Source organism: Pungitius pungitius, chromosome 3 (genome assembly GCF_949316345.1).
Source record: "Pungitius pungitius chromosome 3, fPunPun2.1, whole genome shotgun sequence".
NCBI classification, from domain to species: Eukaryota; Metazoa; Chordata; class Actinopteri; order Perciformes; family Gasterosteidae; genus Pungitius; species Pungitius pungitius.
Genome location: NC_084902.1, coordinates 21,841,329 through 21,859,407, shown reverse-complemented (window position 1 = coordinate 21,859,407; position 18,079 = coordinate 21,841,329). Strand labels below are relative to the sequence as shown.

Sequence of the window (18,079 nt, the reverse complement as noted above, 5' to 3'; positions counted from 1 at the left end):
TGCCTGCTTATTCCAGGGCCTCTTTCTTTCATCATTTCAAACATTGACGTAATTCATGTGAATCGGAATCTTTCTTCTTCTATTGAATTCGAAAATATTGGCAGAGATCTCTTAAGGAGCCCAACCGGAGGTCTTCTAATGTGATGTGTAGTCCAACTAACCCAGAATCACATACTACAGACTCCCAGGTTTCCATTTGGAGCCTTTGTGCATAGAGTCTCTCGCATCAATCTGCATTCATGGAGACAGAACTTCAAAGCAGCACAAAGATGAACTCTAACTCGACTAACGGCCCGCGTGTGTTCTCTCCCAGACCCGGCCCCGGGCCGGCGCTACACCCCCCCCTCCACCACCCTGGCCTCGGGGGGAAAGATGGCCGAGGCCCTGCCTCTGGGCACTCAGGAGGCCGGAGGGGCTTCTCTGGTTGGCAAACTGCGCATGGCTGACCGCGGCATGGTGGAGGTACGGTGGCATGCAAGTTAACGCGTTGACCTCCCAATCTAAGTGTTTCGTTGAGTAACCGGGACGTCTTTCCAGGTGATTTCAGACCATCCGGGCGAGCTGGTGAAGACGGACAGTCCCAACTTCCTGTGCTCAGTGCTGCCCACGCACTGGAGGTGCAACAAGACGCTGCCCATTGCCTTCAAGGTGGGTGTCGCCCTTCATATGGCTACATTTAACCCACCGCTATATCTTCATTATTGATTATAGTTAGAAGCACTCAGAGATAATAAGAATCATAATAACACTTACAAGGTCATTCATCAAAGATTTAAGATTGAATGATTTTTTACTTAAAGCCATGATGCATTCATATAATAATAATTTAATTATAATAGTGATCATCAAACTATTATGAAGTATTTCAACCATGATAATTATATATATATATATATATATATATATATACATTTTATTAAGCAATATACATATGCAGCTTCAAAGACATACTTTGAATATGTGTGTGTGTGTGTGTGCGTATATATATAGTTTATGTATACATGCATACATTAGTTTCAGATCATTGCATTAATGTACTTTACACAATCAGACAAGTAATACTAATTTGAATCTAAAAGAAATCATATTACTTATACTATTCTCTAAATGGATATGCCTCTAGCTTCATTTATGTCATAGACTCATTATTTCAGCACCAATCTCAGCTAATGGAGGCGTTTCACAGCATCTGGAGTAAAGGGGGGTAAACGTATCGATCATTTTATTCACTTAACAGAGTGAGAGCAAGAATGTTCTCTACATCATAATTTAGGTTTTAAATATTCTTCTTACCATAAGACGCATCTTCAGCCCTCTGACGAGTTAGATCGTTCAGTGGGTATTTAAATTGTTTATTTTAATTACCGCGTAGGACCAATTTCTTTCAAGCCAAAATCTCTCTTATAATAAACTATTATAATATATTCCTAATTAATTTCATGCAAGAACCTCTATTTGTAAATATAATCATTCAGGGGCTTTAAAGCATTTTAATAGCATTCATCAATCTTCTGTATTTTAAAGGTATGATTTTCTTCATGCGTTCCCGTATGTATCAATATCCGCGGACGAGGACGGCTTCCCTGCACTTTGAGACAAAATGCATTTGTGGAAAAGCAGCTTTTAGCCGCTTTTCCACAGATTGATTTATTGAGCATTATGCATTAGTATTTGCACATGCGTGTGTGTGTGTGTGTGTGTGTGTGTGTGTCTGTTTGTGTTTGTGCATGCGTGTGTGTGTGTGTGTGTGAGTGTGAGAGTTTGGTGCATTATGCCTCATTATGAGTGTCATGGGCGGATGTCACTGCCTTTTACTGATAATGGAGGACTATTATAATGCACACACTCTCACATATACATGAAGACAAACGAACAATTACACATTTCATGACCACTTAAATATGATCAGGTTCGAATGTAGTGGATATATACTGTATATATAAACACACAAGTACTATGTGTGTGTAAACAGCACTGTCATCATCAACTAAAACCAGAGGAAGCAGTGAAATGTTGTTGGAACTAAACCTGAATAACAAGCAGTATCCTGTGATCCTTTAATGTAACCGAGCTGCTGATCTCAGGTCTGCTAATAACCAGCTGGGGCCCTCTCTCCTGAGCCTGGTGGGCGATGGTGGCACATGGAGTAGTGCGATGCGCTGGGAGCCACAAGGTTGGTGGTTTGAATCCTGCCTACCCCATGTGCCATGTTGAAGTGTCCCTGAGCAGGACACCTGACACCTAATTGCTCCCCAGGCAAACATGTAACACATGGGTTATAATGCAAAGTAAGTCACATTGGATAAAAGCATCAGCTAAATGACATGTAGTGTAGCCTGGTAGAGTGCGAGCTCTCAAGATGATCCCGATTGGAACATGTTGAACTATCGATTTTTCCTGCTGTCCTTGTGCACACTGGAAGTAAACAAAGTGGCCTTAACTGCGTTAAAATATGCATTATATATCTAATATTTGAAGAATATATTAGCAGTAATATATTATCTTTGGCCACAATATTCTCATAGATAAACACGTTAACTTTGGATTACAAACTTGGTACATGCAAGTACACACACACGTTGGCATGAAGTTTTCTCTCTCTGCTGGACTGGTTTCATGTCTTCCCATGATTTTGTGTGTGTGTGTGTGTATGTGTGTGTGTCTGCGTGCGTGTGGCTGTGTGTGTGTGTGTGTGTGTGTGTGTCGCCCCTCTTCCTTTCACGCTTCTTGAAGGTTAACTACAAGCTGGCCACGATGCCACTTCACTACGAAGGAATAACTTTGTCCGATCACGTGTCGATTATTGGAACATCAGCATGTTGATATTTCAAGTCACACTCCAGGCGACGAATGTGGACAATAGAGGTCGATGCCTTTAACTGAGAGGTGAACCCAGGCTGTGGCTACTCGGGGTGATGGCTGAGTGTGATTAGTGTAGATATGGAAATCGCCTCCTGTGGAGAACCTTCTCCCCAGCACACTGAGTGTGTTACGGGAAAAGGATTTCCCTTTTTTATTTCATCATTTGCATCTCTTAAATTAAATTTAAGAAGACAAACAGCTTTGAAGCTGTTGTGTTTCTCGGCGTGTTTATTCAAAATCATAACAGCAGCGCCTTTGTTTACTTTAGATGCGACAGGCTCTAGGAGTATAAGACAAACATCTTCATCATAAAAGAAACAACCAAAGTGACCAAATCAGTATCTGTCTTTGTTATACTATCCTCGAACCATTCGACGGACACCTATACATAGAAAAGTAAAGTTACTAAGTAAGTTATTATTATTATTTGGATATCTGGAATAACCCTGGGCAAAACAAATGTCTTTCAAATTGATACCAAAGGCTATGTACGACATGTGAGGCTAACTCTCCCCTTCTTACTTCCTTCTTCTTTGTGGCCCCCAGGTGGTTGCCCTGGGCGACACCCCCGATGGCACCCTGGTGACGGTGATGGCCGGGAACGATGAGAACTACTCGGCGGAGCTTCGCAATGCCACAGCCGCCCTCAAGAACCAAGTGGCCCGGTTCAACGACCTGCGCTTTGTGGGCCGCAGCGGAAGAGGTACGTGCACACACACACACACACACACACAAGCACATGCACACACAAATCATTCAGGCTCCGTACATATACGGTTCACTATAATTCGTGAATAACCCAGGTAATTATGAGCAACATTGTACACATGGAGAGGAAGGAGGGTGACAGGTCAGACATATTTACATGTACAACTTCCTTTCGTTTCATAGGTTCCATATTTAACTACTTAAGTTATGTGACAAACTTATTTGAACTACAATTTTTTCTGAAGCCAGCAAAGCCTTTTGGCTCTCCCACATGCTGCTGGACATTAAACATTGAGTAAAATAACTTTTAGCTTATCACTGACAACACCTTGTTTGACGTGACTGCACACACGCATAAAGACACACAAATGCAAAGAAGAATGCTGATCTTAACTGAAGTCTAACATAAGAATGCTGATCTTTGCCGCGGTCTAAATTCAAAGATCACAACCAAAATATGAGTGGGAGTGTGTCAGCCGACCTCCCTCTGGCTCGAGTTTAATACTTGTGCTGTGAATAACCAAACAGCACAGCAGAGAAATTAGGGGAAGTTCATATGAATATAAACAGTATTCACACAACTTCCCCCTATCAGTCCATTCAATGTCTACCTCGCTCTGCACCCCCTCCTCCCTCTTTTTAACGGACACACTAGACCACAGTTACACTAAATCAGTCACAGGCAAATGTCCAGACTAATCTATTTAAAACAGGCATACTGTGTACACACACTGACAGAACCCTCGCACAAAAGTAGTCCTGAGCTCAATGGAAACGTCAAAATAACTGTCAATATTTGACAGATTCCAACGTTTTGCCGTTGAAAAAAAAAGCGCACTTCAAATTAATGTGCAGTTGAATTCAAATGAATAAAGTTGATGTGTAGAAATTTGTTTTTATGCAAATTGAACTGCACAGAATACAACGAGGTTCATTCTCCCAGCATCACCTCCTCTGAAGAGTATTTTATTAACATACAAAACAAAACTGCTGGATCCCTACAGTCAATGCAATGTTCCGCAACCTCATTCTGTGTAATTATTAACTGTATATTCAGTACCAGTCAAAAGACACATTCTCATTGAATTTAATGCAAAAATGTGCCAAAAAGCCAAAACATATTTTGTCTTAGCAAACAAAGATCATCTATTTGTTAGATTGCTAGAACTACCCACAGAATGCCGGAAGAAAAAATGATAAAAGTGACTCGTTGATATGTTTTTAATGGAGCTCCATGGCACACAGGAAGTCGAGACATTTTGCTTTGATACAGACAATACTTGTCATTGGGGCCCATAACATGTTGCTGCTTTGGGATTTGACGAATAGAAGATGTATCTGTTAGCATTTGGCTTCCTGACAGTGTCATGTCTCCAACTCAAGGTATCATAGGTGTGAAATGGCATTTGGTAAAGGTTCCTGATTTAGGACACTTCCCAGCACATTTTTCATTTGGTCAGAGAAAGAGACGGTGACTGTTACATGGTTTTGTTTGTTGGTTTGGTTACGTAGCTCTATTACGCTGGTCTTTTCAATTTCAATTCAATTCAGATCATTTTATTTTTGTATAGCCCAAAATTGCAAATTTGCCTCAGAGGGCTTTACAGTCTGTACACATGTAACATCCTCTGTACCGAAACCCTCACATCGGCACAGGAAAAACTCCCCAAAAAATGAAAAAACCCTTCAATGGGGAAAAAAGGGGAGAAACCTTAGGGAGAACGTCAGAGGAGGGATCCCTCTCCCGGGATGGACAGACTGCAATGGATGTCATGTGAACAGAATCAACAATGTAAAAGATGTACAATATATTTAAATCCTCTAACATAAATGATACAAGTAATTGCAAGTAGCAGAACAGGTGTACGGCAGGACCACTGCAGGGACAACCACCATCAGATAGAACCACCATCCACAGAGGCTTTGCATTAGAGGCCGTGCATTAATAAAATGTGATTTATTGTGGAAGGAGAGAGTGAGAGAGGGGCTCTGTGTGTCCTAAGAAGTCCCCCCGGCAGTCTAAGCCTAAGGGCTGGTCCAGGCTAACCTGAGCCAGCCCTAACTATAAGAAATATCAAAGAGGAACGTTTTAAGCTTTATCTTAAATGAACTGACCGAGTCTGCCCCCCGGACTGAAAGTGGAAGCTGGATTCACAAAAGAGGAGCTTGATAACTGAAGGCTCTGGCCCCCATCCAACTTTTTAAAACTCTAGGAACCACAAGTAGCCCAGGATCTACGGAGCGCAGATGCCTTGTAGGGCAATACGGTGTAACAAGCTCTTTAAGATAAGACGGTGCCTCACCAGCAAATGCCTTGTAGGTGAGGAGAAGTACCTTAAATTCTATTCTTGATTTAACAGGAAGCCAGTGCAGAGAAGTTAATACAGGAGTTATATGATCCCATTTCTTAGTTATTGTGTTTTGTAAGGTTCTTGTAAGTAGTTCTGTTACGTGCTTCCTTTTACTATGTTACGTGAAGTAGTCGGGTTACGTTCTCAAGTTAGATTGTTACTATGTTACATTTTGTGATGTTCTTAAGCCATGACCTTTTTTCCAACCTTTACCAAGGTTTTAATTTGCAACAAAACCAGGGATTTGGAGAAACATGCAATGCCGACAGATTTTTGGGAATATCATAGGTAACCACATCTGGAGAACAGATTCTAAAACCTCCAAAATGTCATTAACTGTCGAAGTGGGAAGTGGTCAGTTTAGTTGCCAACCACAGTGTATGGTTTAGTGGTTTGACTAGCGGCTTCTGTGTGTGTGTGTGTGTGTGTGTGTGTGTGTGTGTGTGTGTGTGTGTGTGTGTGTGTGTGTGTGTGTGTGTGTGTGTGTGTGTGTGTGTGTGTGTGTGTGTGTGTGCGTAATCCTCTCTTTAAACCAACACCAATTTGATGCTGCCCTGATCCCAAATTTCTGAATCTCTTCCTGAGGGAGGTCAGAGTACCCTAGATGTACACTGGTGAAATTCCAGACAAATGATAACATGGAACAAAACAGAACAATAAACAGCAAATCGATGAAATTGATAAAAATCAACAAAAATCGATTATTAAGCGTGTCGGCAAAGAATTTCATTATCGATTCGTTGTGTCGCACAATTATTACATCATTCTAAGAGTTGATGCGCGCGGAGCAAAAATAAAGAGCCGAGCCGACGTAGAGGAAAGAGCAGGCAGCAGCGTTGTGAGTCACATGATGCAGGCAGAGACCTCTGTTCAAGTTCAGTCATTGAATAAACTAAAAGTGTTTCAATGGCAAAACATGCAACGGCAACGTAACATGGCACGAGAGCACCATGTAGTCCCGTTTTGACCGGCTCTTCTGCTGCTACTGCTGTTTACTCGTCATCCAGCTGATCAAGCTAGCGTTAGCTCACTAATAACAGCAAGCAGTTTGCAAGACTAAAGACACGTTTTTATTTACACAGTGCGGCCCGCCGCGGGAAAGTCGGCCGTACCGTCCGCCGTTGGAACATCACCGCCACCCCTCCCAATGATTTTAATGTTCTGGCCCGCGTTCGATCGAAGTGGGCAGTATGTGCCCCGAACCTCAAATTATTTTGACAGATAGTAGTATAGAGAACAAGTTCTGACTAAAACAAATCCTGTTAAATTTTCTGATTTGTATTTGTATTTTTCTTATGAATGATTATTATTATTATCTTCCAACCTGCAACCTGTACTTTCTGAAGTATTTTTGCAATGTGAATTTGCAGTTCTGTTTTAGAATAAAGGTTTAGAAATGAAAGCTTTTTAATGCTGTTTTTTTATCCGCTTAATCGATTATCAAAATAATCGTTAGTTGCAGCCCTATAGCAGACTAGTTACTACTAGTACTGGTGGATCAGTTAACTTGGTCAGGTGATTCAGTATGAAGCATTTCAATGCTTGTGACCAGGAACTCCTTTCCCCATGTTGGACTAACATCCTTGTGTTCAGATTGTATCTATATATGATTTAAGATGATACCATGTACAGCTGATATTTTAGCGAGTCGTGGGGAAGGAAGCCCCAGAGGTCAGGACCTTACGCTCCAAAACAACAGTCCACTTGATCTAGAGTTTGTCCACCAGTATCTTGTGGATCCACGTTGACGAGCTTTCTTTCAAAGTAGCATACCACTAATATGCTTCAGTGTTTGTGACCAGGTTTCGGTTCCTTATAGTTCCCCTTTTCAACAGGACCATCGTTTTTCTCTTTCACAATATCAGACTCTGTGAATAGACAAACCCCCTCACACACTCGTCACCTTATCCCGGGAACAGACACATGCACACACATACACTTAGCACCTTTTTAATCCGTGAATACGCACACACACTCACACACATCGCTTTGTTGACGATGGTATGAATAAGATGATTGGCTGATTGTGAGAAAACTGGAAAGCTGGAACTCAACAAGCGCTGACATGATGCACACACACATACACACACATGCAGACACACACCTCATGTTTGAAATCTGCTCTTAGCTTTCAAAAATGAGAGAGACATAGGGATGTATAAAGAGAAAGTCACAGAGAAAAACACTGTTGCCATGAATCACATACGCCTTTGCGACATAGTACTCTATAAATATGTGTGTGTGTGTGTGTGATGCCAGCGGCTGGCTGATAGACACAACACACACTACGACCTCAGCTGTTCTCTGCCTCCTGGCTTGCTTTCTATCAGCCAAGATCTCTTACTGTAAACTGTCTCTGATAACCAGCTACACAGAGAAGCTCTCAGGGTTTCTGTGTGCTCTGTACTATTTACACAACATGCAAACTGTGCGGAGAGCAACAGTTATGCCAAACAATTAATGTGCCGTTCAGATGTTAGTATCATTGGGATGAGTGAAATCACATCCTTTATGTGTTTGACATCATTAACATCATGGTAAGATCATATAAATTAAACATTTTATTTGATTAGAAGTATGCATACATACACTACATTATTGGGACCAAACTAATGACTGAATGTGCCCATGTACCCCATGTTTTCTTTATTAGTAACAATAACCACATCTTCCCTTAAACGTAGCCAAGTTGTATAGATGCATGTCACCATACCTCCACCACAATCTCTTCCCAACTCACCCTATAGATGGCACTCAAAAAATCTATAGTCTAACACCAATATTCTGCCTGGAGAAAAGATTGCATCTCCACCCCTGCAGATTATTATTGCTGATTCAGCGTCACCTGCTTTCATATGCTGCCCACAACTACTTTCTGGTGGTATCCATGATAAAACAGACAAAATAATGGAAAATGATATAGGTGACACACTTCCACAGTTGCAGGCTACATTGTCCATTTAATAACATACACACAATTAATACACCGTCTGTATATTAATGCAAATGATGTGGAAACAGTATTTAGTCAGGCAACTGTAACTGTCGTTATACATTACACATTACATTATTACATTACATGTCACGTTTTTCTGGTCTCAACTGTTATTCTTTAAAAGATGGGATTTTATTAAATATCTATAATTTATGACTGGTTATCACTTTTTTCTGCAACAGTGTAATAGAGAAATGCTGAGAGAAAACAAAGAGAAGTGAGAGTAACACCTGGCATTACCCACAATAGTCTGCTCTGTGTGTGTGTGTGTGTGTGTGTGTGTGTGTGTGTGTGTGTGTGTGTGTGTGTGTGTGTGTGTGTGTGTGTGTGTGTGTGTGTGTGTGTGTGGCATCAGACTGTCTGCATAGAGAAACCTTACTCCGGCCCTGGCACACAACGACAGTGGTGTGTGTGTGTGTGTGTGTGAGAATGTGTGTTTGCAGCAGGCATAGTGTTGAGTGAGTGGTAGTTTCAAAACTGAGGCTGGCACACACACATGCACACACAGACATGTGTCCTTTTGTCCCATGGGTTAGGGTCAATATGGCATCAATAATGAACGGATGTAATCTTGCGACCAACGAGGTTCATGGTGTAGCCGACTTAATGCCTTCTAGCAGACCCAGATTGAAGGGGAAGAGATGTAGTGGAGCGATTAAAAGGAGAATATGACTCAAAAAAGATCTTGATACTAATGTTAACTTTTTTCCCCCTTTCTTTTTCCTTCTCTCTCACTATCCCATGCGTGTTGTCCCTTTCTTTTCTCTCCAGGAAAGAGTTTCACTCTGACAATCACTGTGTTCACCAACCCTCCTCAGGTGGCCACGTACCAGAGAGCCATTAAGATCACAGTGGATGGTCCAAGAGAGCCCCGGCGTGAGTGACACTTACACACAAATGTTGACATGTGGCGTCCCACAGGGTTATCACCCACCAATGCACCATGTATGTTAAGTTTTAGCAGCGGCATCATCAATCTTCTAACGCAACATCAATGATCGGAGGAATTCTGAATGAAGTACAAACAAAATTTTAATCCCTTTCAACAATTCCTACAAATGGCATTTCATGCCAATTCACTACAAATTTACAAGAAGTAGTACAGTACAAGAAGATAACTAGTTTAGAATACTTTGCTCAGTGTACCAGAATTATGATCTCGGCATCACCTTAGTCCATTCCACAGTGACCATGTACAGATATGACTGCAAGAATGTTCAAATGCTAGCATTGGATGTAAAATGGGCTTTTGTAGAATCACTCCAACATCGTTGTATCTTGAGGGACAGTCCTTAGATTAGAATTAGGGTATTAATTAAAGTAGTACTTTTTATCAAAATATTAGTTTTTACGTACATTTGACAAATTGTTTGTTTTTTCGCTAAAGGATGTATTTCATGTGTTGTAGTTTTTAGACCCGATATTTAAGACACGCCTCTAATCCCATGAGAAAAACTCTCAGTTGAGTGCGTCAGTAAGGAACGTGATGCAATACTGAGTTCCTCTCCCACCCGGTGTGATGCAACATGGGGATTTCTAATGGCAGATGAAAACAGGAGAAAAAGAGTGCTAATAAGCATTTATATATAGTGTGTCGTATGAATAATTGTGATATATATGTTAAATGGTACTGAACTGAGCAACACTGGTCCGAAGAGACATGAGGTGATAGAAAGAGCGGAAGCCTCTTGCCATCTCCGCTCAGCTGTGAAAAACCATCACTCGTCTCTAACTCGCCCACACACACACTTGCACGCACACACAAACATTCGGTATTAGTACACACACATGCACACTTCCCCCATTGGGAGGAAGTGCCTGTAACTGGAGCTCGGTCTCCATACTTTGAAGTGCAGGCCAACACCACAGACAGCGTGACAGACCACCACCGTACATACACGCACACACACACACACACACACACACACACAGGGAGACAACTATACCCCAATGCGGCGCCCGTCGTCAGATTCCCGAACGCATTAGTAGACAGAGTGTGTTATCAATGTCGGCTCACTGTTGCTGCTTGTGTTGGGTTGTAACTGTTACTGTAACCCCTGGATTATATCATCTTTGTACATGCGGGAAGTAATCTGCTGACAAGTAATCTCTTCACTACTGTGTGCTGCACACGTTTTAGTTATAGTAACAGGTACTTTTCAATTAAAAGTGAGGGACAATGATACCTCACTCTTTGAAGTAAAGGTGCTAGCCAGGACACTTTTGAACGGAGGTGTTTTTAATAGAACCGTTAGTGTCGTGATGAATCCTTTTCTTTAAAGGGTCTCTTCAGAAGCAAACGGTTCTGGGACGCTCTTCTGGAAGGACAATAAACTGCATATGTAGACAACCCCATCTCATCTCTCTCTCCCAGGTCATCGTCAGAAGATAGACGAAGTCAAACCCGGCACCCTGGCTTTCTCCGAGAGGCTAACAGAGCTGGAGCAGCTGAGACGGAGCTCTATGAGGGGGACGCCTCCTCACCACCATCACCATCAACACTCCGCTAACACCCGGCAAGCTGCAGCTCTCAACTCGGCCACCTTCTCCAGTCCGACACACGCTCAGATCACTGCTGGTAAGAGCCCAAGGGCGTCGACCTGTATTAATAAAGAAAATCAGATGATTTGGTATTCTTGCCTGTCCACGACCAATCTCTGTAAACACATTTTCATCACAGAAATATTGTTGGTGGCAGTCAGAGGCTACGTTGTAATCGACCGGTAGAGCAATGGGTTCATAGAGCGGTTCAAGGCGAACTGCAGTCTGTGCTGCTCCTGTGTTGTTATGGTCACTACTACCAGCTAGATCTTTTAGTTTCTAGTTTATTTTGAGGTGTCCTTGCCCTGGTTTTAGGCATTCTGGTTAAATAAAATAGTCACAAACAACTTGTGATCACAACAATTGGAATAAAGCATATGACAGAACCTCTGTCTGCTTTGTCATCGATGGATACCACTCAGTGTTTCCCCTACCATTATAACAGCGCCCCCCGCTGAAATTATCCCCCTTAAAATCTGTGGAATAAGTTTTTTACGCGCACGCCGATTCCGTTACAACATGTGTACGCATACATATATGCGCACACGCATACCAGCAGACATGCATACATTCATGTCTCTAAATGGTCGCGCTCTCCGTTGCGCTCGGTATGGCTCACGGCGGAGCAAAAGAGACGTGCGCACTTCTGTCACGAGCAAACAAATATACTCCCCCCCCCCAGTCAGCCGAACCACATTGCACAATACATACATTAAAATGACAACCCTAATAAGATAAGATCAATATATATTCATTGTCAGGTCCGGACTGTAAGGAGGACCCAGATGCAGTGGGGTGACGCGTCTTTATTAGTCTCTTAGATGACAAAAAATGAACAGCTATGAATATACGTCTATATGTATCTACCAGAGGTGGGAACAAGTCACTGTTAGGCAAGTCACAAGCAAGTCTCAAGTCATTGCCCTCGAGTCCCGAGTCAAGTCGAGTCAAAGACGAAGCAAGTCCCAAGTCGAGTCACAAGTCACAGCCAGCAAGTCCCAAGTCGAGTCACAAGTTGTACCATTTCAGTTTCGAGTCATTTCGAGTCCTTTTATTATAGGGGGGACGGGGAACCCTGGGTGATGGTGCGCTGCCTCACAGACCTAGACTACGAAGGGAAGGGTAACGGTGGATCGACTGTGACTGTGTTATAGTACTGTAACGATCACCCCAATGCTGCAGCGTAAATAAGGAGGCGATGACTGGCTTGCAACTCCGCTGCATTTATTTATATAAAACAACTCAACTTCGGTCACTGTTGGCCGTCACCACGCCGAACGAACACTTCCGCATACACGGCCCCCCAAAACTCGGGTTGTCTCGCGTAACTACAGCTGGTAACAGAGCATAACGTGAACACATGCAACATCTGCATAACTGATTAACTAATAACTTTAACTCAGCTCATTACAGTACTTTAAAACGGACGTTGACATAATGTTGGGGAGGATTTCCATCGGAGTCTGAATCCGGGTTCAAAAATCCCGATTTTTGTAACCATGAACGAGCTGTCTCGTTGATACGGTCAAATGGACTGCAGTGATTGGATGACGTTCAGGCAGCGCGCGCTCTCTGCATACAGGTGGCGCATATTTTTTTGACAGATGCAGATAAACAGAGCGGCGCGGTGGTGTGAAAATGTTTTCCCCTAGTTTTCATGGGAAGTAGCAAGTCTTCTCGAGTCAAAAGGCTCGAGTCCAAGTCAAGTCACGAGTCATCGGTATTCAAGTCCAAGTCGAGTTGCAAGTCTTTGTACGTTTTGTCGAGTCGAGTCTCAAGTCATCAAATTCATGACTCGAGTCTGACTCGAGTCCAAGTCACATGACTCGAGTCCACACCTCTGGTATCTACCAAAACGTATAAACTCAACAGCGCTCTTAACAGAGGGGCATCTATAAACTCGAACTATAAACTCAAAATCACCTTTAACAGAGGAAAACAAAAAGGCTACAAGAGAACTCAAGACTATTCATAAGAAGATTTACAAACAAAAAATCACTCTTAACAGAGGAAAACAAAAAGGCTAAGTACTCTAAGGCAAGGCAAAAGCTGCTGTGGCTGTGGGAAGGCTTGGGCAAGAGATCGTAACACTCAGGCACAAGACAAAGGGAGAAGTGACTATAAAACATACGAGGGCAATGGGAAACAGGTGGACACAATCAGGGATCAGGGAAGACGATTTGACTGGTGACACATGAGGAAGGCCATGACGTGTCTACACTGCGAACATCCAGCTATCCAATAGAGGATTTACTAAGTATAAGGTGTCAAAAATAACCTTTTGTGTTCAAATAGTCAGTTGTAAAAAACAGTGCATATACCTAGTTAGCTTGTGTTTGCAATGTTGAGTAAAGGACATCTGAGAAGAAAGAATAAATTCCCCTTATCTCCAAAGTCTGACGTACTAAGAATTACCCGGAAACCGGTCTTAGTGGTGCCAGTACATTAGATGTAGTGTTCAGTGTGGTGGGGTATTTGTAAAGCAGTTAAGCCATCATTCAGTTCATCTTTCTCAGAAGGCAAAATTAGCTCACAGCAGTTCAAGGAAATCCACTCTCTTGGAGGCCACAACCCAGTAGTTATTGTGTATGAGTAAATCACATCGGCATCATATTAATGACACTGTTTTGGTGGTCAGAAAAAGAAAAAAAGCTAATTTAGACTGGCAAGACCAGGATCTTACAAAGGCAGAAAATTGAAGATGTCCATCTACAAAACGTCCGGGGATTTATAAATGCAAAGTTATTGTTAAAACTATGCAAGACCACCCTCTACTGACCTACAGTCTCTAGCTTTGGATTCAAATAGGCCAATGCCAACCATTTGTCCAATTGCATAGGAATGTATTGGCCGCCAAGTTATTGGTTAAAGCTGTCGCTACAGGGAGATTCTGGATCTGTTTCTGTTTCTGAGATATCATCTAGTGTGTGTGTCTTTCTCTACTACCGTATTTTCGCGACTATACGGCGCACTGAATTACAAGGCGCACCTTCAATAAATCGCCAATTTTAGAACTATTTTCATATATAGAGCGCACCGGATCACAAGGCGCATAGAAGTAACTGCAGTAAAACGTTTGACTGGGGCTGCGTTATGCATCCACTAGATCGGGCTGTGCTAAATCAAACGTTATTAAGCGTTCTGAAAACTCTTCACTCCCATGGAAACGTTGTTCAAACGTTAATGTGGATATTAACAATATCTCTGAACCTCCAACTTTCGTTCTTGATTAATGAAAACATTCTTGGCAAATGCTTTGGTGCATCTTGCACCGAGAGGCAGCGCTGGAACAGACGGTGGCGCCTCGCGGCGGACCGTCAGCGCGATCCCGACATCCAACTACGAGCTTTAATATACTGTAGCGACTCTCGCTAATGAATCTCTGGACAATGTGCTTATCTTCTGGTTTTATTGTCGAGAAACAGGCTACTGTCGGCCGTAGCCTACGCCGAACAAAAACACACCATCGCTCTCCAAAACAACAACAATTCCCGCGTCCCCATAGGTGGCACTAAGATGAGTGACGTCACATTGTGCGCCCTTCACTGACCATCCCAAAACTCTGTAAAGTGCAACGCCGCTCCAGAACATGAAAACACAGTCCGTTACAATACGCTGTTGGAGCTGGAATTACCGCGGCTGCTGGCACCAGACTTTCCCTCCAATGGATCCTCGTTAACCAGTATGGATCAACCAATTGATCCATATATACGGCGCTCCGGATTACAAGGCGCACGCGCCGTTTTTTTAGTAAAAAAAGGATTTTAAGTGCGCCTTATAGTCGCGAAAATACGGTACTTGCATTTAGCTTGCATAAAACATCAGAGTTCCTTGTTGTGGTTTTACAACCAATGGTGAAATCCATTGTGGTATGTGTGTGCGTGTTTGTGTATCTGTGTGAGAGTGTGTGTTGCGGTTGCCGTGGATACTATGTGAGGCACAAAAATACAGTATCTGTTCCTCTTCTGCCTTCAGTGGTAGTGACGTTGTATGTGCATTTTTTTATGTGTAGGCGTGTGTGTGTATTTGTACATAAGTGAGGAAGCAAGTCATGAAGGAGGAAATGAGAGTCAGCTGGCAGGAAGTGCTACTGTGTAAAAAAAAAGAAAAGAAAACTTATAACCGTCAGAATTTAAAAAACGTCCTCTATTTAAGTTTCAAGTATTGTCCACGACTGGATATGATACATTTCACTGTAATATATGCTGTAATAATGGTATAATCAATATTGGTTGTCTAAGTGAGGCCTTTAACATCCCTGAATACCCAATAGAAGATTACCAGGATCCAAAGATGTATACATTTTTACATTTTCAAAGTAAAAAAATAGGATTGAATACATTTTCTTCTACAATAAATGCCAACACAACACTATAAAGATTAGCAGGCACACACCTCATACAGACAAAACCTACACCATTAACATAAATGCATATAAGGAGGGTCTGAATGGAACTAGCATGTAATTACGAAATACTGCAGCAAAACTGCAGCACACCAGGGTGATCAACTTGCTCATCTGATCACCATTATTTCTTGTGTGTCTGTTTGGTGAAGTGGATGATCATTAATCACCATTGTGTAGGGCTGCACGGTTTACTGGTAAGATTTCTGTACGGTATGAATTTATCACGTATCGACTGGTGTTACCCCATAACAACTAACGTTGCTCTTGCAGGCAGCAGAATTTATTTTTACACCTTATCGCGAAGCGCGCAATGGTCAGAGGTACTTGTCTTACGTGTATTGTGATTGAGTCATGGTTATAACTTTATCCCGACAATGAATAACTCACAAACACTCTTTAACAGGGTAAAACACCACAACACAACAGATTGTGATACAAACAACAACACTAATGATTGTACATTTATAAAAATTATCCCGCTGAACTGCATGCTGGACACAGCTCACAACAAGAAGTAACTCTGTTGCTACATGAAAACACGGAAAAGAGCGACAACAAGAGATCAGAGATGCACCAACACGACTTGTGCCCAAGCGAGGAGCTGTGTCTGTCTGGAGAGGTTTTGGTTTTGGAATATCCGAATCAATGCTACCAGGGGACTGCCAGTAGTTAAATGCCCTTCATCCCGTGTGGTCGATCCCATTAAACAGTGACCATCAACAGCCGACTAGCTAGTTCCATGAAATGAAAGTGTGTGTGAACTTTGCTGCAGGAACTATAGAAGTAAAACAAGTATAGTAATGTGGGCTACTGAGCACAGCATGAACCGTTATAGCAATGTGTCGAGGTGTTTAGAGAAGCCAGAAAGGAAGGGGCTCGGCACAGGGCCCTTGGCTTTACCATCACAAACACACACACACACACACACAAAAACACACAGACAGACTTACTAACACACCGACGTGCTGGAAAGAGTTCTTGGCTGGACTTGAAAAGCCTTCTTTGACGTCTTGGCTGCTGTGTACAATTTGCTTCCTTGTCTGGCCGCACATACACAGACACACACACAAATCCTTACATGTACACACTCTTGCCTGCCAGTCTCAGTATGATCGGTGCCATTTATTGGACTAAAGGGAAAAAGACTGGATTGAATGTAATAACATACAACCCTCAAAAAGCTATCAGCTTCCTCTTCTCCTTCTCTCGCTGGTTCATTTAAATCAGCCTTTATTCTGCACACATCATGCTCCATATTGTGCATTTTATTCCGTCCCCCAACTTTATCGTGTGTAATGCTAGATCTCTAAAATACCCCATTGAGGAAGTAAGCGTGTTAACACTTATGTGTGAGCGTAACTCATCTCACAACATTCAACTTGTACTACATTCAAATTAAATCAGGCAGATTTTCTTTTACTTTTTGCTAGAATTTCCCAGAACTACTTCATGACATCACCTTAGCAACAAATAATTATCCGCGTATTATCGGTTTTGTTTGTTTTTCCTGTGTCGGTTGTCTGATTCCAAGGGAAGGCCCCGTTGCTCTGAAACTATTTCCCTCACATCTCTGAACGTTTCAAACTTCCATCTCTCTCTTAGACTCCAGACAGATGCAGCCGTCTCCGTCATGGTCCTATGACCAGTCCTATCCCTACCTTGGCCAGATAACCACGCCCAGTGTCCACACAGCCAATCCGCTTTCGCCTGGCCGCTCGTCGCTCAGTGACTTGTCGTCGCGACTCGCAGGTAACGCACACGAGCATGTGAACAGGGCGGACTAAGAGGAACAATTGGCCCAGGAGTTACTGTTGGACCGGCCCACTCAATACACGGCGCGCTGCCCACTCAATGCATCATTTGTATCGACCTATACACTTAACTTTGGATCATGAAATTAGATCATTTGTTTTTTTAATAATATTTGAATGCATTAATTAGCCTGGATGCACACATGGACAAAATGTTATTGGCTATTGGAACACTTGAATATAGGTATAGTTTGCTTGATGAAGATGGTTATACCTTAAGGAATGCATGTCGGCAGAGAAAAAACACAGAATAAAGACACTGGAATTCAAGGGTAAAATGAGTTTGAACTATATTGTAGAAATGAGAACAGAACATACGATTGGGTGTGAACATCAGTGGTATCTGTAGTGTTGCATGCTGGGTGTGTAATTGTGTGTATGTGTGTGAAGGGGTGTTGAAGTT

The 18,079-nt window shown here is 42.4% G+C and overlaps 1 protein-coding gene across 4 annotated transcripts in view; it reads left to right on the top strand.

Annotated features, from left to right (window-relative positions):
* The window catches only part of runx1 (RUNX family transcription factor 1), a 44,158-nt gene that overhangs the window by 23,314 nt on the left and 2,765 nt on the right, over positions 1 to 18,079 (top strand). For 3 of the 4 annotated variants that reach the window (XM_037478071.2, XM_037478062.2, XM_037478081.2), the window contains 6 exons: positions 314 to 462; positions 538 to 648; positions 3,409 to 3,565; positions 9,688 to 9,792; positions 11,291 to 11,494; positions 17,468 to 17,614. In XM_037478071.2, the coding sequence (XP_037333968.2) occupies positions 314 to 462; positions 538 to 648; positions 3,409 to 3,565; positions 9,688 to 9,792; positions 11,291 to 11,494; positions 17,468 to 17,614 (873 nt within the window). The remainder of the gene's footprint in view (positions 1 to 313; positions 463 to 537; positions 649 to 3,408; positions 3,566 to 9,687; positions 9,793 to 11,290; positions 11,495 to 17,467; positions 17,615 to 18,079) is intronic. The other variant, XM_062561323.1, reaches the window with a different exon arrangement.